Source organism: Salmo salar, chromosome ssa04 (genome assembly GCF_905237065.1).
Source record: "Salmo salar chromosome ssa04, Ssal_v3.1, whole genome shotgun sequence".
In the NCBI taxonomy this organism is placed as follows: Eukaryota; Metazoa; Chordata; class Actinopteri; order Salmoniformes; family Salmonidae; genus Salmo; species Salmo salar.
Window position 1 is genome coordinate 13627940 of NC_059445.1, and position 17937 is coordinate 13645876.

At 43.9% G+C, this 17937-nt stretch overlaps 1 protein-coding gene across 2 annotated transcripts in view; it reads right to left on the reverse strand.

The window, feature by feature from the left end:
* Nucleotides 1–17685, reverse strand: part of inpp4b (inositol polyphosphate-4-phosphatase type II B) — a 253535-nt gene extending 235850 nt beyond the window's left edge. Inside the window, exons 1-2 of one of the 2 annotated variants that reach the window (XM_045716544.1) lie at nt 17430–17681; nt 8883–8927 (exon numbers count right to left, since the gene is read on the reverse strand). In XM_045716544.1, the coding sequence (XP_045572500.1) occupies nt 8883–8927; nt 17430–17502 (118 nt within the window). In that variant the 5' untranslated portion in view covers nt 17503–17681. Of the gene's footprint in view, nt 1–8882; nt 8928–17429 lie in introns of both variants that reach the window. The other variant, XM_045716543.1, reaches the window with a different exon arrangement.
* Nucleotides 17686–17937: the final 252 nt, after the last annotated feature.

A 17937-nucleotide genomic window follows, 5' to 3' on the forward strand; every position in this document is an offset into this window, starting at 1 on the left:
CCAGAGGAGGAGCTGCCAAGCTGGGAATCCTGACGCAGCGGCAGCCCCTCTCCACGGAGACTTCCCCCTGGAGGCCACTGAGAGAGAGGCTTCCTGTTGTGGCACTGGGCCATTGGGAATGCTGATGTTCGGAGGCTACTGGCTTCAACCAATCAGACACTGGCCAGGAGGGTGTTTTTATGCAGAATCATCCCACTGTTGTGACCTCTAAAGAGAAGAGTGTCCTTCCACACCATGACTGCCTGAGAGACTGTAGCCACTGTGGCGGTCAAACAAAGTCCACAGGGAAACTACAACCAATCAGGCTACAGTTCAACTAAAGGCCATGGTGTCCGTATGCAGATTCATACTATGGATGTCTATGTAGGTCTTAGTTCCACAATGCCTGTTGTATTTAGGTAAAACAAAGTCCATGGAATAGTGACAAACAATTATAATGGCAATACATAATTGACACTATGTGAACTCTGTCCACCTCAATATGTTGACAGTACTGTTCAGACCCGCTGTAGGTATGATGTTGATATACATGCATCACTTCAAGCTGAATGTGTGGTCGAATGAGTGAATAAAAAGCCTAATGCGTGATTAGTTTGGAGTGCGTAGCCGGGCACACCGTTTGACACCGACTCATTCCTCCACAGTTACTAGGCAACAAGTGGAAATAATGCTAATGGTTCTGCGGCTGATGAATACGAGGCGTGCTAAAGTGTTTTGGGTAACTGAGAGGGACTACTTTTTAGCATTCTAAATTCTCCCCTTAGTGACCTCGCTGCCGAGTAGCAGCTATATTTGTTCAAAGATCGTTATGAGGATAAATATTAGGTTATTGTAAATCTCTCAAGACTCTTCCCTCTTGCATTCAAAGTATGCAGAGTTCCTATTTGATTGTGCTAAGATAACAGAATACTTAGTAGCCTTTTTGTTCATATCTGTGGTTGGATATTGAAAGGATATCCTCCCACCTTGGTCGTTACTTTGTAAACATCATATGCATAGTACTAAAAGAGGCAATTACGAGTGATGACTATTTTGTTATCTAAAACGCAGCTAGCATACAAACTTCAGCACACATGTGGATGATGTGTCGGGTGTAAAAAACACAAGTTTTCGCTTGGAGAACACCCTCTAGGGAAAGAGGCTAACATAGGGCAGTGCACGTTAAAATCTACTCGCACACATCCATCAGAATATCCACTGAGTGTACAAAACATTAGGAACACCTGCTCTTTCCATGACACAGAATCCAGGTGAAAGCTATGATCCCTTATTGATGTCACTTGTTAAATCCACTTCAATCAGTGTAGATGAAGGGGAGGAGACAGGTTAAAGAAGGATTTTTAAGGCTTGAGACAGTTGAGACATGGATTGTGTGCCATTCAGAGGGTGACGACAAAAGATTTACCTGCCTTTGAACGGGGTATGATAGTAGGTGCCAGGCGCACCAGTTTGAGGGTGTCAAGAACTGCAACGCTGCTGGGTTTTTCATGCTTAACTGTTTCCCATGTGTATCAAGAATGGTCCACCACCTAAAAGACATCCAGTCAACTTGACACAAATGTGGGAAGCATTGGAGTCAACCTGGGCCAGCATCACTGTGGAACTCTTTCGACACCTTGTAGAGTCCATGCCCTGACGAATTGAGTCTGTTCTGAGGGCAAAAGGAGGAGGTCCTTAATGTCTTCTACACTCACTGTATTTCATCCTACGAGGGAAGGCAGAGCTAAATGAGCAACGTCATAGAGCATAAATGATGTGGAAAGAATGTGGCAGGCACCTCTTTCACTCAATTCCCTCTTTCTTTCACCTCTATCCATCTCCTAAGAGAGTTCTTGATCACAGATGCACAGCGTATTCTCTCTGCTCGTCCTCCACCTATCCCCTTACGATCCTGAGCTGTACATCAACTGTCTTCACTCATTTACTTTACAGAAGACGAGCATGTCGCTTGTCAGAAACCTTCCCTTCGTACGGTTAAAGTGAGAAGATATTCCAGCCGGGTGGAGTAGAACGCACAAAGAACGATTTATTCGTACCGTTTTCTCTAAATCACCCACTCTGATGGTAATTGATAATTAGGGCCAGAAAGAAATCATTTTGGCTGGAATCATTGTTTTATTTGTCACGGGTGATTAGCTTGTCGTGATACGAGACCTGCTGAACCATCCACATCATTGCCAAGCCGTTGATTTTTTATTAGCCGAGACCTAACCTAGAATCATCTCATCCCGTTATGAAATGTACTCGACGCTTACTGGCAAACGCTTTATTCAGCCAAACTGCCCTTCAGCTCAATGGCTTGCCCTTAAAGGTGCAGTCTGGGGTCTGGGAATCTCTCTCTCACTGTCAGTCCTTGGATCTAGAGTGATGTCTATGAATTTGAGAGGGTTTACATTTTCCTAACCACTTCACTCAGCAGTGTACTAAAACAAGTGACAGGGTGACTGTTTTTGTTATTATCATTTTATGCTCCAAGAATATACTGTAGCTTGAACATTTAAAAAAAATATATACATTTTAGTCATTTAGCAGACGCTCTTATCCAGAGCGACTTACAGTAGTGAATGCATACATTACATCCATTTCATACATTTTTTTCTCCGTACTGGTCCCCCGTGGGAATCGAACCCACAACCCTGGCGTTGCAAACACCATGCTCTTCCAACTGAGCCACACGGAGCCACCCCAGGTAGGTGAAGAGCCCTCAGCTTTCAAGGATTACCAAGAAACCCCTTTTTCTTTGCGGTTTTCAATGGATGAATTCCTGGTATTTCTGGCAATAACATTTCACGTATCAATCAAGCGAGAGAGAAAAGGAAGGCATGAATAAAATAACTGCCAGCCTCTATCAATAAAAACACATGTACCTCAAGCTAAGAGCTTCACGATAATCATGTTTTCCCTAAGCAACAAAAGCCCTTTCAGTCAAAATGTTGAATGGCAATAGAATAAAATACACATGTAATTTAAAGACTAGGTACAGAAAACTGGTGTTTACAGTTTGATGGATCAAGGGAAGAAGATGGGGGGACGTCTTGCTGATGTAGTAGGCCGACACCCACACAGAGAGAGAGAGAGAGAGAGAGAGAGATACGCACTTTCTTGCATGCGCGTACACTCACACACACGACACATAACCACTGCAATTATACAAACATGTCACCCTTTCCTCAGCAGCTGTCAAGCAGACTGGTTCTATTGTTCCAGAACATTTACATTAGAACAGAAGCCACTTCACAACCTCTGGAGAAGCATTGCATCACTACACAAAGACTCACAGCGCATATTTATTCAGCTCTACTCCAGTCAATTCTATTGTCACCTAAATTAAATGTGTTATGCAGTACAATGGTTAACAGGCCAAGGGGACCATATATTTGTGTGTGTGTGTGTGTGTGTGTGTGTGTGTGTGTGTGTGTGTGCATGTGAGAGTCTATTAGTGTGCGCACACACACACACACACACACACACACACACACACACACACACAAACACGAGGTCCTTAACTGCAGATAATCTGTCTAGAAATGAAACCGAGCTGGGAGTCCCTGTATGTGTGCACTAGCACTCAAATTGCATTCTGATTGGCCAGCTGCTCTCCTGCTGCACGTTGCTGGTCTGCACAACAGGCATTGTGGGTAGACAGAAATGTCCAGAGTGTTCAAAGGCAAACATGTCCATATGTTGTTGTTTTAAATCTACAACAGTGATGTGTATTAATATGGCGTTTTATTATCTCTATACACAGATGAAATGGATGAAAACAATATATTTGTGATGAGCAGAGACACATTTCCATTTAAATTATGACTTGACTGAGTTATAGAGCTACACACTCAGACCCAATAACTAGGGCCAGGAGTTGTTCTGGACAACTGACCTGACCAGGAAAAACTCTGGACCCCAGTTTTACCTGCTTATATCACCTGGTCAGGAAAATACACTGACTTTACTGACAACACATTTTCCAATGCCTGGGGGTGGTCAAGATGAAAGATTATGGCTCACCTCTCTCCCCCCGCATCCCAAGCCAATGAACCTCTTCCCCCTGCTCAGAGCACTGCAGCTACAGTGGGGGGAAAAAGTATTTGATCCCCTGCTGATTTTGTACGTTTGCCCACTTACAAAGAAATGATCAGTCTATAATTTTAATGGTAGGTTTATATGAACAGTGAGAGACAGAATAACAACACAAAATCCAGAAAAACGCATGTCAAAAATGTTATAAATTGATTTGCATTTTAATGAGGGAAATAAGTATTTGACCCCTCTGCAAAACATGACTTAGTACTTGGTGGCAAAACCCTTGTTGGCAATTACAGAGGTCAGACGTTTCTTGTAGTTGGCCACCAAGTTTGCACACATCTCAGGAGGGATTTTGTCCCACTCCTCTTTGCAGATCTTCTCCAAGTCATTAAGGTTTCGAGGCTGACGTTTGGCAACTTGAACCTTCAGCTCCCTCCACAGATTTTCTATGGGATTAAGGTCTGGAGACTGGCTAGGCCACTCCAGGACCTTAATGTGCTTCTTCTTGAGCCACTCCTTTGTTAACTTGGCCGTGTGTTTTGGATCATTGTCATGCTGGAATACCCATCCACGACCCATTTTCAATGCCCTGGCTGAGGGAAGGAGGTTCTCACCCAAGATTTGATGGTACATGGCCTCGTCAAATGATGGGATGAAGTTGTCCTGTCCCCTTAGCAGAAAAACACCCCCAAAGCATAACGTTTCCACCTCCATGTTTGACGGTGGAGATGGTGTTCTTGGGGTCATAGGCAGCATTCCTCCTCCTCCAAACACGGCGAGTTGAGTTGATGACAAAGAGCTCCATTTTGGTCTCATCTGACCACAGCACTTTCACCAGTTGTTCTCTGAATCATTCAGATGTTCATTGGCAAACTTCAGACGGGCATGTATATGTATTCTTGAGCAGGGGGACCTTGCGGGCGCTGCAGGATTTCAGTCCTTCACGGTGTAGTGTGTTACCAATTGTTTTCTTGGTGACTATGGTCCCAGCTGCCTTGAGATCATTGACAAGATCCTCCCGTGTAGTTCTGGGCTGATTCCTCACCATTCTCATGATCATTGCAACTCCACGAGGTGAGATCTTGCATGGAGCCCCAGGCCGAGGGATATTGACAGTTCTTTTGTGTTTCTTCCATTCAGGGGCGGAAATCCCGGGGGGGACGGGGGGGACACGACCCCCCCCATCCTGGGAAAAATATGATTTGTCCCCCCCAATATATCACTGAAACATAACTATGTAATTTAAATAATATTAATAATACGCAATGAAAGCAATTGTGCTGATTATAGACACTTAATAGCCCGTTTTTAAGTTTCAAAAGATTGCGACCCCCCACCCTTTGCCTCACAATGGTTTGATCCACTGCCAGTTCCTTAGTTGGCAAGGTAACAGAGGGGTCGTGTCTACTGTCTGAAAGGCACTCAATGAACGTAACTGACGTGAGGTTAATCCAGTCAATCGCGCACACACACTAGCTGAATATGCAGAGCTAGTGCGCAAATATTAACTATTAAGCTAGCTAGTACCTATTCCATTTATGTGGCCTCGTCAAAGATGGAATCTTTGCTATCGTCAATTTATTCCAAGATCAGCATGCAGATGATGTAAGTTAGTGCTTCAAAGTCCCTGTGATAAGGTTAGCGATAAACTGAAGTCCAAACTGAACAGAACTACACTCTCTTCTACCATTGTCTTAAATATATTTAATGGTCTCGTTGCAAAAGCTAAATTGTCGCAAGGGAACTTTTATTTATTTATTTTATTTAACCCGGGTAGCAAAGATTATAGCAAACACCACTGAAACGGAATTGGTGCTCGCTTGCTTTGCAAATTCAGCTATTGTTGGAAGCCAGCCAATATGAAACAAACTATTAAAATTACAAAAGGTTGCAGCATATGTTGTGTAAATGGTGAACTCATACAGCTGTCAACTCTTGTCATTTTAATCCGTTTCCCATTTGCTCGCTACCTTTTAGATCGAAGCCCAAATAGAATGATAAAAGATAAGATGATAGAAGCCCATCTCCTACTGTAAATAACCTACACACTGTGTGTGTGTGTAGCCAGCCAGCCAGGTAGAAAAATGGCAGAAAAATAAAAGACGGACATCAGAGTATTTTTCAGTACACCAAAACGCAAAGTAAGAACCCTAGTAGCCTAATATCTCAAAGACTAGTTGATAAAATGTTCATAAGAAAGAAATTAAATTCTAATGGAAATGTTTCACAATGATGTCATTAGGCAGAGCAGGCAACAGATGGCACACAGACAGCAGAGTTGGGGACAGATATGCAGGGACAGACTGGCAGAGACAGGGAGTCTCAGGTAAGTTTGTTGAGTCTTTGTTTGGCAACATTATGAAAGGTTCTCAATGTTTTTTACTTGTAAAATAGGAACATAATTGGAAAATGCCATGGATACCCCCACTCTCAACTTAAACTGGTGACTGAACTAAGATTTGTTAAAGGCAATGGTATTGCTGTTGTGATTAGTTGTGTAGTTTTGGGTACCGGTAGTTAGGAGTACGGCAAGCACCTTATTTCTTTGGTTTCTCAATATACATTTACCATATTACAATGTAGGCTATGTGTTACAGCACTACTTTTGGTGTCCCCCTCAGGAATTGCTCTTGAGAAAATTTAATGTAATTGTCCCCTCCAAAGTTGATATCAGATTTTCGCCCCTGCTTCCATTTGCGAATAATCGCACCAAATGTTGTCACCTTCTCACCAAGCTGCTTGGCGATGGTCTTGTAGCCCATTCCAGCCTTGTGTAGGTCTACAATCTTGTCCCTGACATCCTTGGAGAGCTCTTTGGTCTTGGCCATGGTGGAGAGTTTGGAATCTGATTGATTGCTTCTGTGGACAGGTGTCTTTTATACAGGTAACAAGCTGCGGTTAGGAGCACACCCTTTAAGAGTGTGCTCCTAATCTCAGCTCGTTACCTGTATAAAAGACACCTGGGAGCCAGAAATCTTTCTGATTGAGAGGGGGTCAAATACTTATTTCCCTCATTAAAATGCAAATCAATTTATAACATTTTTGACATGCGTTTTTCTCGATATTTTTGTTGTTATTCTGTCTCTCACTGTTCAAATAAACCTACCATTAAAATTATAGACTGATAATTTCTTTGTCAGTGGACAAACGTACAAAATCAGCAGGGGATGAAATACTTTTTTCCCCCACTGTAAGATTCACTTAACCCACGCTGTCAGACACCGACACAGTGAACCTTGTCATGGGCAACAATGCATCGACCAAAAATAGAACTCTCCCTTTGCAGAAGTATAAAATATACATGAAACCATCTCCAACAGTTGAAAAGGAAGAAGAACCAGAACCAGTCTACTGTAAGACAGTCATGAAGAAGATCCAGAACCACTCTACTGTAAGACAGTCATGAAGAAGAACCAGAACCAGTCTACTATAAGACAGTCAGGAAGAAGAACCAGAACCAGTCTACTGTAAGACAGTCAGGAAGAAGAACCAGAACCAGTCTACTATAAGACAGTCAGGAAGAAGAACCAGAACCACTCTACTGTAAGACAGTCAGGAAGAAGAACCAGAACCAGTCTACTGTAAGACAGTCAGGAAGAAGAACCAGAACCACTCTACTGTAAGACAGTCGGGAAGAAGAACCAGAACCAGTCTACTATAAGACAGTCAGGAAGAAGAACCAGAACCACTCTACTGTAAGACAGTCAGGAAGAAGAAACAGAACCAGTCTACTATAAGACAGTCAGAAGAAGAACCAGAACCACTCTACTGTAAGACAGTCAGGAAGAAGAACCAGAACCACTCTACTGTAAGACAGTCAGGAAGAAGAACCAGAACCACTGTACTGTAAGACAGTCAGGAAGAAGAACCAGAACCAGTCTACTGTAAGACAGTCAGGAAGAAGAACCAGAACCACTCTACTGTAAGACAGTCATGAAGAAGAACCAGAACCACTCTACTGTAAGACAGTCAGGAAGAAGAACCAGAACCAGTCTACTATAAGACAGTCAGGAAGAAGAACCAGAACCAGTCTACTGTAAGACAGTCAGGAAGAAGTGAGTCTAGTCTTTGATCTATCGGCTGGGGCGACAGGTAGCCTAGTGGTTAGAGTGTTGGACAGGTTGCAAGATCAAATCCCTGAGCTGACAAGGTAAAAATCTGTCGTTCTGCCCCTGAACAAGGCAGTTAACCCACTGTTCCTAGGCCGTCATTGAAAATAAGAATTTGTTCTTAACTGATTTGCCTAGTTAAATAAAGGTAAAAAAAAAAATGTGCGCGGGCGCGTGTGTATGTTTGACCGGTCTCATAGTGGCGTCAAGTCAGTGATAGGATGTGTCTGGCTATCTGAGCTCTGACTACAAGGTGAAATTGGAACCCTGTGGCATGGAATAAGATAAGAATCACAGAGAGAAGAACAGAGAGAAGAAGAACACTGAGGGAAGGACATAGAGAAGAAGAAGAACAGAGAGAAAAGAAGAACAGAGAGAGGAGAAGAAGAAGAGAGAGAAGGACAGAGAAGAGGACATAAAGAAGAACAGAGAGAAGAAGAAGAGGAACAGAGAGAAGAAGAAGAAGAAGAACAGAGAGAAGAAGAACACTGAGCAAAGGACATAGAGAAGAAGAAGAACAGAGAGAAAAGAAGAACAGAGAGAGGAGAAGAAGAAGAACAGAGAGAAAAGAAGAACAGAGAAAGAAGAAAAGAGAGGAGAAGAAGAAGAGAGAGAAGGACAGAAGAGGACATAAAGAAGAACAGAGAGAAGAAGAAGAGGAACAGAGAGAAGAAGAAGAAGAACAGAGAGAAGAAGAAGAACAGAAAGAAGAAGAAGAAGAACAGAGCCAGAAGAACAGATACTTACCCAGGCTGAACTCCACATGGGGCAGCTTGGGAATCAGGATAACACCTGTGATACAGAAACAGAGAGAGGAAGATCATTAAGAGAGAATACAAAGCTGTTCACTCATGAACAATGAATAATCTGAGATAATTCAGACACCACACACACAGGCGCGCAGACACCGAAACACACAGACAGACACACCAATAGACACACCGAAAAAAAGCACAGACAGACACACCGACAGACACTGAAACACGCACACACACACATTTCACTGCAAAGGGCAAAACCATCTATCAAATAACCATTCATCTCCATATTAACCACAATGCCCTCTACGGCCATTTCATTTAGGCTTTTAACGAAGTCGATGAGCATGGCACCTCTCCTCCAAATGAAACCCAAATGAAAGGCAATAAAATCCAACACCACTTCAGTGCCAGTCTTTCCATTCACTCTACGGTAGTAAGCATGGAAAAATACCTTCCCCCATCATCAACACAATATGTCTTCAGAGAGGTTTAACACTGTGGCTATGTAACGGCTCGGAGCGAAACGCCTCGCGTGTGATTGATGGCCCGGTTCGCTTTAGATTATGCAAACGGACTGCAATCTATTTATCCGATTGCAGCGTGTGTCACAGCCAGAGTTCCCCGACATCCATCGCCCTGAATGCCCAGCTCCCCCCCACCTCAATGGGGAACTAATGGAGGAGGCTGGGTGGTGGGGAGGGGGGGATGCCATCGGTCGTACCCACCATCTGATGCCAGTATGACGGGTATCATCGAGGCATGAGCTCACCACCATACCTGGAGGGCCGCGTGCCAAGGGAGAAACTCACACACTCGCTGCTAAAAACACACACAAGCAGAAACACAGTCACTCACTCAAAAGCACACGCACGCACGCACGCACACACACACAGTGCACCCCCTCGTCCTCGTTCCGCAGTGCCTGGGCAGAATTGTCCTTTCTCCCAGCATCATCAACCTGGCTAATGAAGCGTGGGTACTCTACACGTCTTGACGTATGGGCCGGGTGTTACAAACACAGCACTCTGCTACTGAAGACAGATCATATCATTAGGTTACAAACTCATTTTATTATCAGTAATCACTAGTTAGCTATAATCACAATTCAAACATTTTTAATGCTAAGCAGGACAGGAAAATTGTCTAATTCACGCACTTGTCAAGAGAACATCCCTGGTCATCCCTACTGCCTCTGATCTGACAGACTCACTAAACACAAATGCTTCATTTGTAAATTATTTCCTAGTGTTGAACTGTGCCCCTGGCTATCCGTAAATTAAAAAAACTAAAAAATGGTGTCTTCTGGTTTGCTTAATATAAGACATTTTAAATGATTTATACTTAAAACCAAATACTTTTAGACTTTCACTCAAGTAGTATTTTACCGGGTGACTTTTACTTTTAATTGAGTATTAAGGTATCTTTACTTTTACTCAAGTATAAAAATTGGGTACTTTTTCCAACACTGGTTATACTACCATGACTGGTGTTTAACATTAAGATTATGTGACATGTTAATAACATGATATTACCATGACTGGTGATGAAACATTAAGACTATGTGACATGTTAATAACATGATACTACCATGACTGGTGTTTAACATTAAGACTATGTGACATGTTAATAACATGATACTACCATGACTGGTGTTTAACATTAAGACTATGTGACATGTTAATAACATGATACTACCATGACTGGTGTTTAACATTAAGACTATGTGACATGTTAATAACATGATACTACCATGACTGGTGTTTAACATTAAGACTATGTGACATGTTAATAACATTATATTACCATGACCCACTGCTAAATGACGTAAATGTAAATGACTGGTGATGAAACTTGAATAGTCTGTATGCTGAGAAGAACATACCCTTGTCAGGGATCATGGGACAATGGCAGCTGTTGAGCTGCTGAAGGCCCTCTCTGCATCACTTTACCATAGGGGACATCCAATCACAATCAGCCACTTTACAGCTCTCACTACCTCACAGGGCTCTAATCACTCCACCAATCAGCCACTTTACAGCTCTCTCTACCTCACAGGGCTCTAATCACTCCACCAATCAGCCACTTTACAGCTCTCTCTACCTCACAGGGCTCTAATCACTCCACCAATCAGCCACTTTACAGCTCTCTCTACCTCACAGGGCTCTAATCACTCCACCAATCAGCCACTTTACAGCTCTCTCTACCTCACAGGGCTCTAATCACTCCACCAATCAGCCACTTTACAGCTCTCTCTACCTCACAGGGCTCTAATCACTCCACCAATCAGCCACTTTACAGCTCTCTCTACCTCACAGGGCTCTAATCACTCCACCAATCTGCAACTCTCTCTACAGTACTAACCCATTTAATTCAACTGTAGGTCTACAGGACTAACCCATTTAATTCAACTGTAGATCTACAGGACTAACCCATTTAATTCAACTGTAGGTCTACAGGACTAACCCATTTAATTCAACTGTAGGTCTACAGGACTAACCCATTTAATTCAACTGTAGGTCTACAGGACTAACTCATTTAATTCAACTGTAGGTCTACAGGACTAACTCATTTAATTCAACTGTAGGTCTACAGGACTAACCCATTTAATTCAACTGTAGGTCTACAGGACTAACCCATTTAATTCAACTGTAGGTCTACAGGACTAACCCATTTAATTCAGCTGTAGGTCTACAGGACTAACCCATTTAATTCAACTGTAGGTCTACAGGACTAACCCATTTAATTCAGCTGTAGGCCAACAGAGATTTTAGAAAGTCAAGAGAGATACTCCTTTCACTGTTGAAGTCAACATGTGGCCACAACTATCCAAGATGATATTGACTTGCCTCTAAATTGTACACCAAATTACAAAATGATGTATCAATAGAGAACAGAATCCATGCACCTGCAAAGCTGTACCAACTTCCACTACCAGGGACTATGTAATTGACCCCTTACAGGAATGGAATTAACCCAACCGCGGCCAAACAAATTCCTAATTAGTTTGACTCTAATTGCACCAGGAGAGAATTAGCCAGGTGTATAGACTAGACTAGTTGATAAACTAACAGGTGACCCAACTCCAGTGTGTTGGATTAGCATGGAGAGACAGAGAAACACAGGTGCAGTATAATGTACAACCAACACTACTCCTCTGGCGTCATAAATATGGAAATAGACCAATGAGGGGGGTCCTTGGAGATGCACCGGAGGAGACTACACACACACACACACACACACACACACAAACACTTGCACAGACTAGCACACACACACCGGAGGGGGGCCACGCCAAGTGAGGTGTGCCCATCTGTGATACGTTTCATATGAATCTCGAAATAATAGCTCTGGTATAGGGAGGGAGGGAGGGAGGGAGGGAGGGAGGGAAGGAACGGAGGGGGTAATGTATTCTGAAGTGCACAGGGTGATTTTTCTGGGACGACAGCCCTAATGAACCTCCAAGGACTTGCGGGGGGGAGTCTGTGTCTAGCAGATGCTTGTTTAACCTCCCTCCCTCCCTCCTCTCTCTCTCTTTCTTACTTTCATCTCTCTTTCCTCCCCTTCCTACGTGTTTACCACTTGGGGCCGGAGTCCTGAGCCCGTAACTCGAAGAAAAGTGGGAAGGCGGAGGCCGGAACTCGGGAGGAAGACCCACGTGGGAATGCTGCTCATTCACAGTTCTCACAAAATCATGCCAGAGAAATTCCTCCTCCTTCCCTCCCATCATACCTCCCACCTTGCATGCACCTACATCCCCTGCAGAGCGTCGAGTGAGCAGAAGCCACGTGGTGAGAAAATGAAGCAATTTCCCTGAGAAGGAGAAGCCTGGAAAAGCCCTGGCGTGGCTGTGAAAGTGGGTTAGCAGCCGTTGTAACGACGATCTTAATCACCTCGCTTATCCCTTTCATGAATAGATATTACATTTACGAGGCCGGGCCCAAGACATAGTCGTGTTTTTTTCTTTTAATATAATTTACCTAGGAGTAGGGGAATGCATTGAACGCATTACCCATAATTCACTGCCTGCCGAGGGCTCAGTGGGATTTGAAACTTGGGAGAAAAAAAATCTCTCGCCGTCTCTCCTTTTTCTGGAGAAATTGCCGTTACAGAAGAACACCTGGACTATGCTGATGATTCAATCACCAGAACGACAGCAGCTAGCACGACCTGCTAGACACACACCTGACTAGATTAATGTTTTAACAAAAGGCCCAATAAGTGGTGGTAGAATGGGGAGAGTGAATTACTGTCACATTAAGGCCCTGGGATCTACTAGAGAGAGAACAGACAGTTAATGGTGGTGGAAGGATTTGTCACCTAGGTTTAATGAAGCGGCGTGAAACAGTTAAGTTGCATGTTAATGAGGTGGTTTTAGACGGGTGAACCAGGAGGGATGGATAGACAGAGGGTTAAGTGGTAACATCCAGACTAGTATAGGTTCAAATCCTAGATACTAAAGGTGGATTTGTGTTTTCACAGCTTGGGTCATAATGGATTGATAATGAGGTTATCTAACTATGAGGTATATCCTGCTTGTAATACCATTATGCTGCTTATAGCGCCAGAAAGACTACGATAACATTAGCCCATGAGTATAGTCAATGCTGATATGATTCATACAGGGGACTGTTCAAAACTGTGTCAGTTAGGGTCAAAAATATAATGGATTCTGACCTTTGACCTCTTTCACACTTTTGATGTGGAGCGCGTGGGTGCAATGAATACCAAACTCTAGTCTAGGTCACCTGAACGTGCCAAGGCCGTTCTCACCAACGCTGTTCTCACTGCCTCTCTTCTTCTACGTCAATCCAGCGACAAGAGTAACAAATTCACCTTGTGATTGGTAATGGGAGGTTGTCAACCTGTCTGTGGCTCTGTAGCTCTATAATTACCTTCTTTGTTCAATTCCCTTCTTCCGTTTCCCCCTCCGTACTTTGAGAAAACAAAAACGGAGGTGTTCAACGGCTGCGTCCCAAATGGCACCCTACTCCCTACATGGGATAGGATACGTATGGGCCCTGGTCAAAAGCAGTGTTCTATAAAGGGAATAGGGTGCCATTTGGAATGCACAGGTTCAGAGCAGAGGTGTTCATTATTACTGATTACACACCCACTTAAAGTTGGGCTGGAGGGAGGGATGGAGGGAGGGCTGGAGGGATGGAGGGAGGAATGGAGGGAGGGATGGATGGATGGAGGGAGAGATGGAGGGATGGATGGAGGGAGAGGTGGAGGGAGAGATGGAGGGAGGAATGGAGGGAGAGATGGAGGGAGGAATGGAGGGAGAGATGGAGGAATGGAGGGAGAGATGGAGGGAGGAATGGAGGGAGAGATGGAGGAATGGAGGGAGGGCTGGAGGAATGGATGGAGGGAGGGATGGATGGAGGGAGAGATGGAGGGAGGGATGGATGAGGGAGAGATGGAGGGAGGGATGGAGGGAGGGCTGGAGGGAAGGATGAGGGAGGGATGGAGGGAGGGATGGAAGGAGAGCTGGAGGGAGAGCTGGAGGGAGGGATGGAGGGAGAGATGGAGGGAGAGATGGAGGGAGAGATGGAGGGAGAGATGGAGGGAGAGATGGATGGAGAGATGGAGGGAGGGATGGAGGGAGAGATGGAGGGAGGGATGGAGGGAGAGATGGAGGGAGAGATGGAGGGAGGGATGGAGGGAGAGATGGATGGAGGGAGAGATGGAGGGAGGAAGAGGGGGAAAAAGAGCTTTACTTGACAGGAAATGATCTTATTTTGACATATATTTCAAAACATCCCCTGATCCCATAAGCTGTGATGAGGAGAGGAACGAAATAGAGAGAGAGGGTTTGTGTGTGCTCCTTGTTCCTCATTCTTCGTTCATTTTCATAAAGGCTTCAGTCACTAGCTGTTACCCTTCAGGGAAGACATCCGAGTTTAGCATGCTACGATGCTAACAATAGTGAGCCCTATGGTGAAACTGCAGTATTTGTCCTCCTGAAGAGCCATGGCATCAGCCGCAGGAGGAGACAGAATGGAGGCTCAGTGCCACCACTGAAATCAACGCTTATCTCATTATCATGCACCTGGAGTGATGACCACGGGAGATGTATTTTGTCTCTGCCAAAGCTTATTAGTGACAACAGTTTGGCCCACACGGTGGTTTTTAGGATCCTTAATACACACACACACACACACACACACACACACACACACACACACACACACACACACACACACACACACACACACACACACACACACACACACACACACACACACAGTTTGTATCTTAAAAGAGCCAATAGTGTACCTTAAGGGACAAGATGGTTCCTTTTAAGTGGCAAAAATGTACCTCTAAAAAGGTTCTGGGGTGTTGTTTCAACACTGTAGGGTGTAAAACTGTATTTGCATATTTCCCAGGGTGCCTTTCAGATTCATTTTAGAGTTATCAGTACCACCCATGACTGCGTTTGCTAGTGACAGAGACATGGTTGTTGCATTCATGGCTTTCAGTCTTGCAGCTTTCACCAAGTGAGTGCCTAAGTGAAAATTTTAGAATTGAAATTAAACTCTTAATGATGATTGTCACGGCTGTCTGAAGGATTGGACCAAAATGCAGCGTGTTCGTAGTTCCACATATTTATTTATTCCGTGAAACTAAATGCAATACACTTAAATACTTGAAACACAGAAAACAACAAACCGTGACGCAGAGAGGAAAACACACTACTCAAAAGATAATCACCCACAAACACAGGTGGGACAAACATCAACATAAATATGGCCTCCAATTAGAGGTAACGAGGATCAGCTGCCTCCAATTGGAGATCAACCCAAACAACACCAACATAGAAATACAAAACTAGAAACTGAACATAGAAATACAAAAACAGACAAACACCCCCTGTCACGCCCTGACCTACTCTACCATAGAAAATAACAACTTACTATGGTCAGGACGTGACAACGATACATATATCATATAAGGCCATACTTTGAAAGTCCATTTTTACCCCAACACAGTGATCTGAAACTGCTGGATTGCAGGCCACATCATGCAAGTCACATTATGCTGGCTTGCAAAGTGCTTTTTAATTCCTATTGGAATCCAGCCAGAGTTAGGATATAAAAATGTGAACTTTTAATCAACAGCAACCTGCATTTAGAACGACTGCCAAGGTAGACAAATTGATTAACATTCTAAATGGGAACAATCTCAGTAACGGGTGCAAGAAGTCCAACTACTAACAAATTGGATTAGTTTAGAAAAATGTATGTTATTTATCTTTATATTATTTTTCACTGTATATAGACTTTCTTTTTTTCTATTGTGTTATTTACTGTACGCTTGTTTATTCCATGTGTAACTCTGTGTTGTTGTTTGTGTCGCACTGCTTTGCTTTATCTTGGCCAGGTCGCAGTTGTATATGAGAACTTATTCTCAACTAGCCTACCTGGTTAAATAAAGGTGAAATAAAAATCATTGTGTAGCATATGATCAATCAATCAATTTGCATGAAAAAACACACAAATTGAAATAAACAATTCTGAAAATCCCCCTGCAATAGAGCATGCCGGGTGGTACCCTAAAAGGTACCGAACAGTACCATGTGAGATCATTATGTGTACCTTTGAAGGTACATTGTGTATTTTGATCTTTTTCTACCCCAGGGAACAAGAGCGTAGGCATAGACACGCGCGAGCGTAGGCATAGAAACATGCACACACACACACACACACACACACACACACACACACACACACACACCACGTCAATACGCTTCAGACTAACAAATATAACCAATGGGCAAAAAATGATTGAATCACTATATAATATACAATAATAATAATAATAATAATATTAATATATGATATTTAGCAGACTTTTATCCAAATTCTACGTATGGGTGGGCCCGGTCAACAAGGACATTAAATGTGATGACGTTGAATCCACATAGAAAACTGACTGGACTTGAAAAAGGTCATCAACGTAAGGACATTTTGCATTTTTTTCACACAACTTGGAACCTAAATTCAATGACATGGTGACAGGTTCTATTTATTTCACGTTAGTTGACAACTGAACCAAATGTAAACCAAAAATAGAGATGGCGTGTGTGTCCAGAGGGGTAGAATGCAGAGAAGTGGAGCATGTGGAGTGGAGGTTAGTGGAGGATGGATGGGGAGAATTGAGGACACAGGTAAAGGGAAAACAGAGAGAGAATGAATGAGAAAGCAAATAGGAGAGGGAGAAAGAAAGAGAACGAGATCGACGGCGAGAACGAGGAGAGGATGAACGAGCAGCATTCTAAGAACGAGTGAGTGAACTAAAGAGAGAAGAAAGCTGTATCTACAGCAGGGAAGGCCAACTCCAGTCCTCAGGGGCCTGATTGGTGTCACACTGTTGCCCCAGCTAACACACCTGACTCCAATAATCAACTAATCAAGATCTTCAGTATAGAACGCAATTAGTTGAATCATCTGTGGGGATGGGGGGAAAAGGGTGACAGCACTTTGGCCACCGAAGCCTGGAGTTGCCTATGATCTACAGTAAATGTAGATCTCACCAGCTCCGGTCAGTCCATCTCCTCCGGTCAGTCCATCTCCTCCGGTCAGCGGCTCCCCCTCCTCTTCCATCATGTCCACCCTGCACTCATGGCCGAGGTGCCGTGTCCCACCGGCTCTCCCTCCTCTTCCTCCAAGGAATGCCACGGTCCAGTCCAGCTCAGTCCCGGCTAGCGCTTCCTCGCGAATCCTTGCGAAAGGCTTTGAGGCAGATAGGATCGTCTCTCACTCTCTCACTGTCGCGCCGCTCTCTCTGGCAGCATAAAATACGCCTTTAAAAACGGAGGAGAGAGGAAAGTGGGGGTCCAAGAGTGGGGAGGGAGGGAGGGGTGGGAGGGAGGGGATGAGGGACTGAGGCAGGGAATGAAAGAGAAGGCAGGACAGAATTGATGTTAGGTGCGATAAACAGCTCAATCCATCAATCTTGTGCTGTCAGATGGAGCACCTAGACTAGACTGGTGGAGGCAGGCAGGATGGGATGCTGACGTTCTCTCTCTCTCTCTCTCTCTC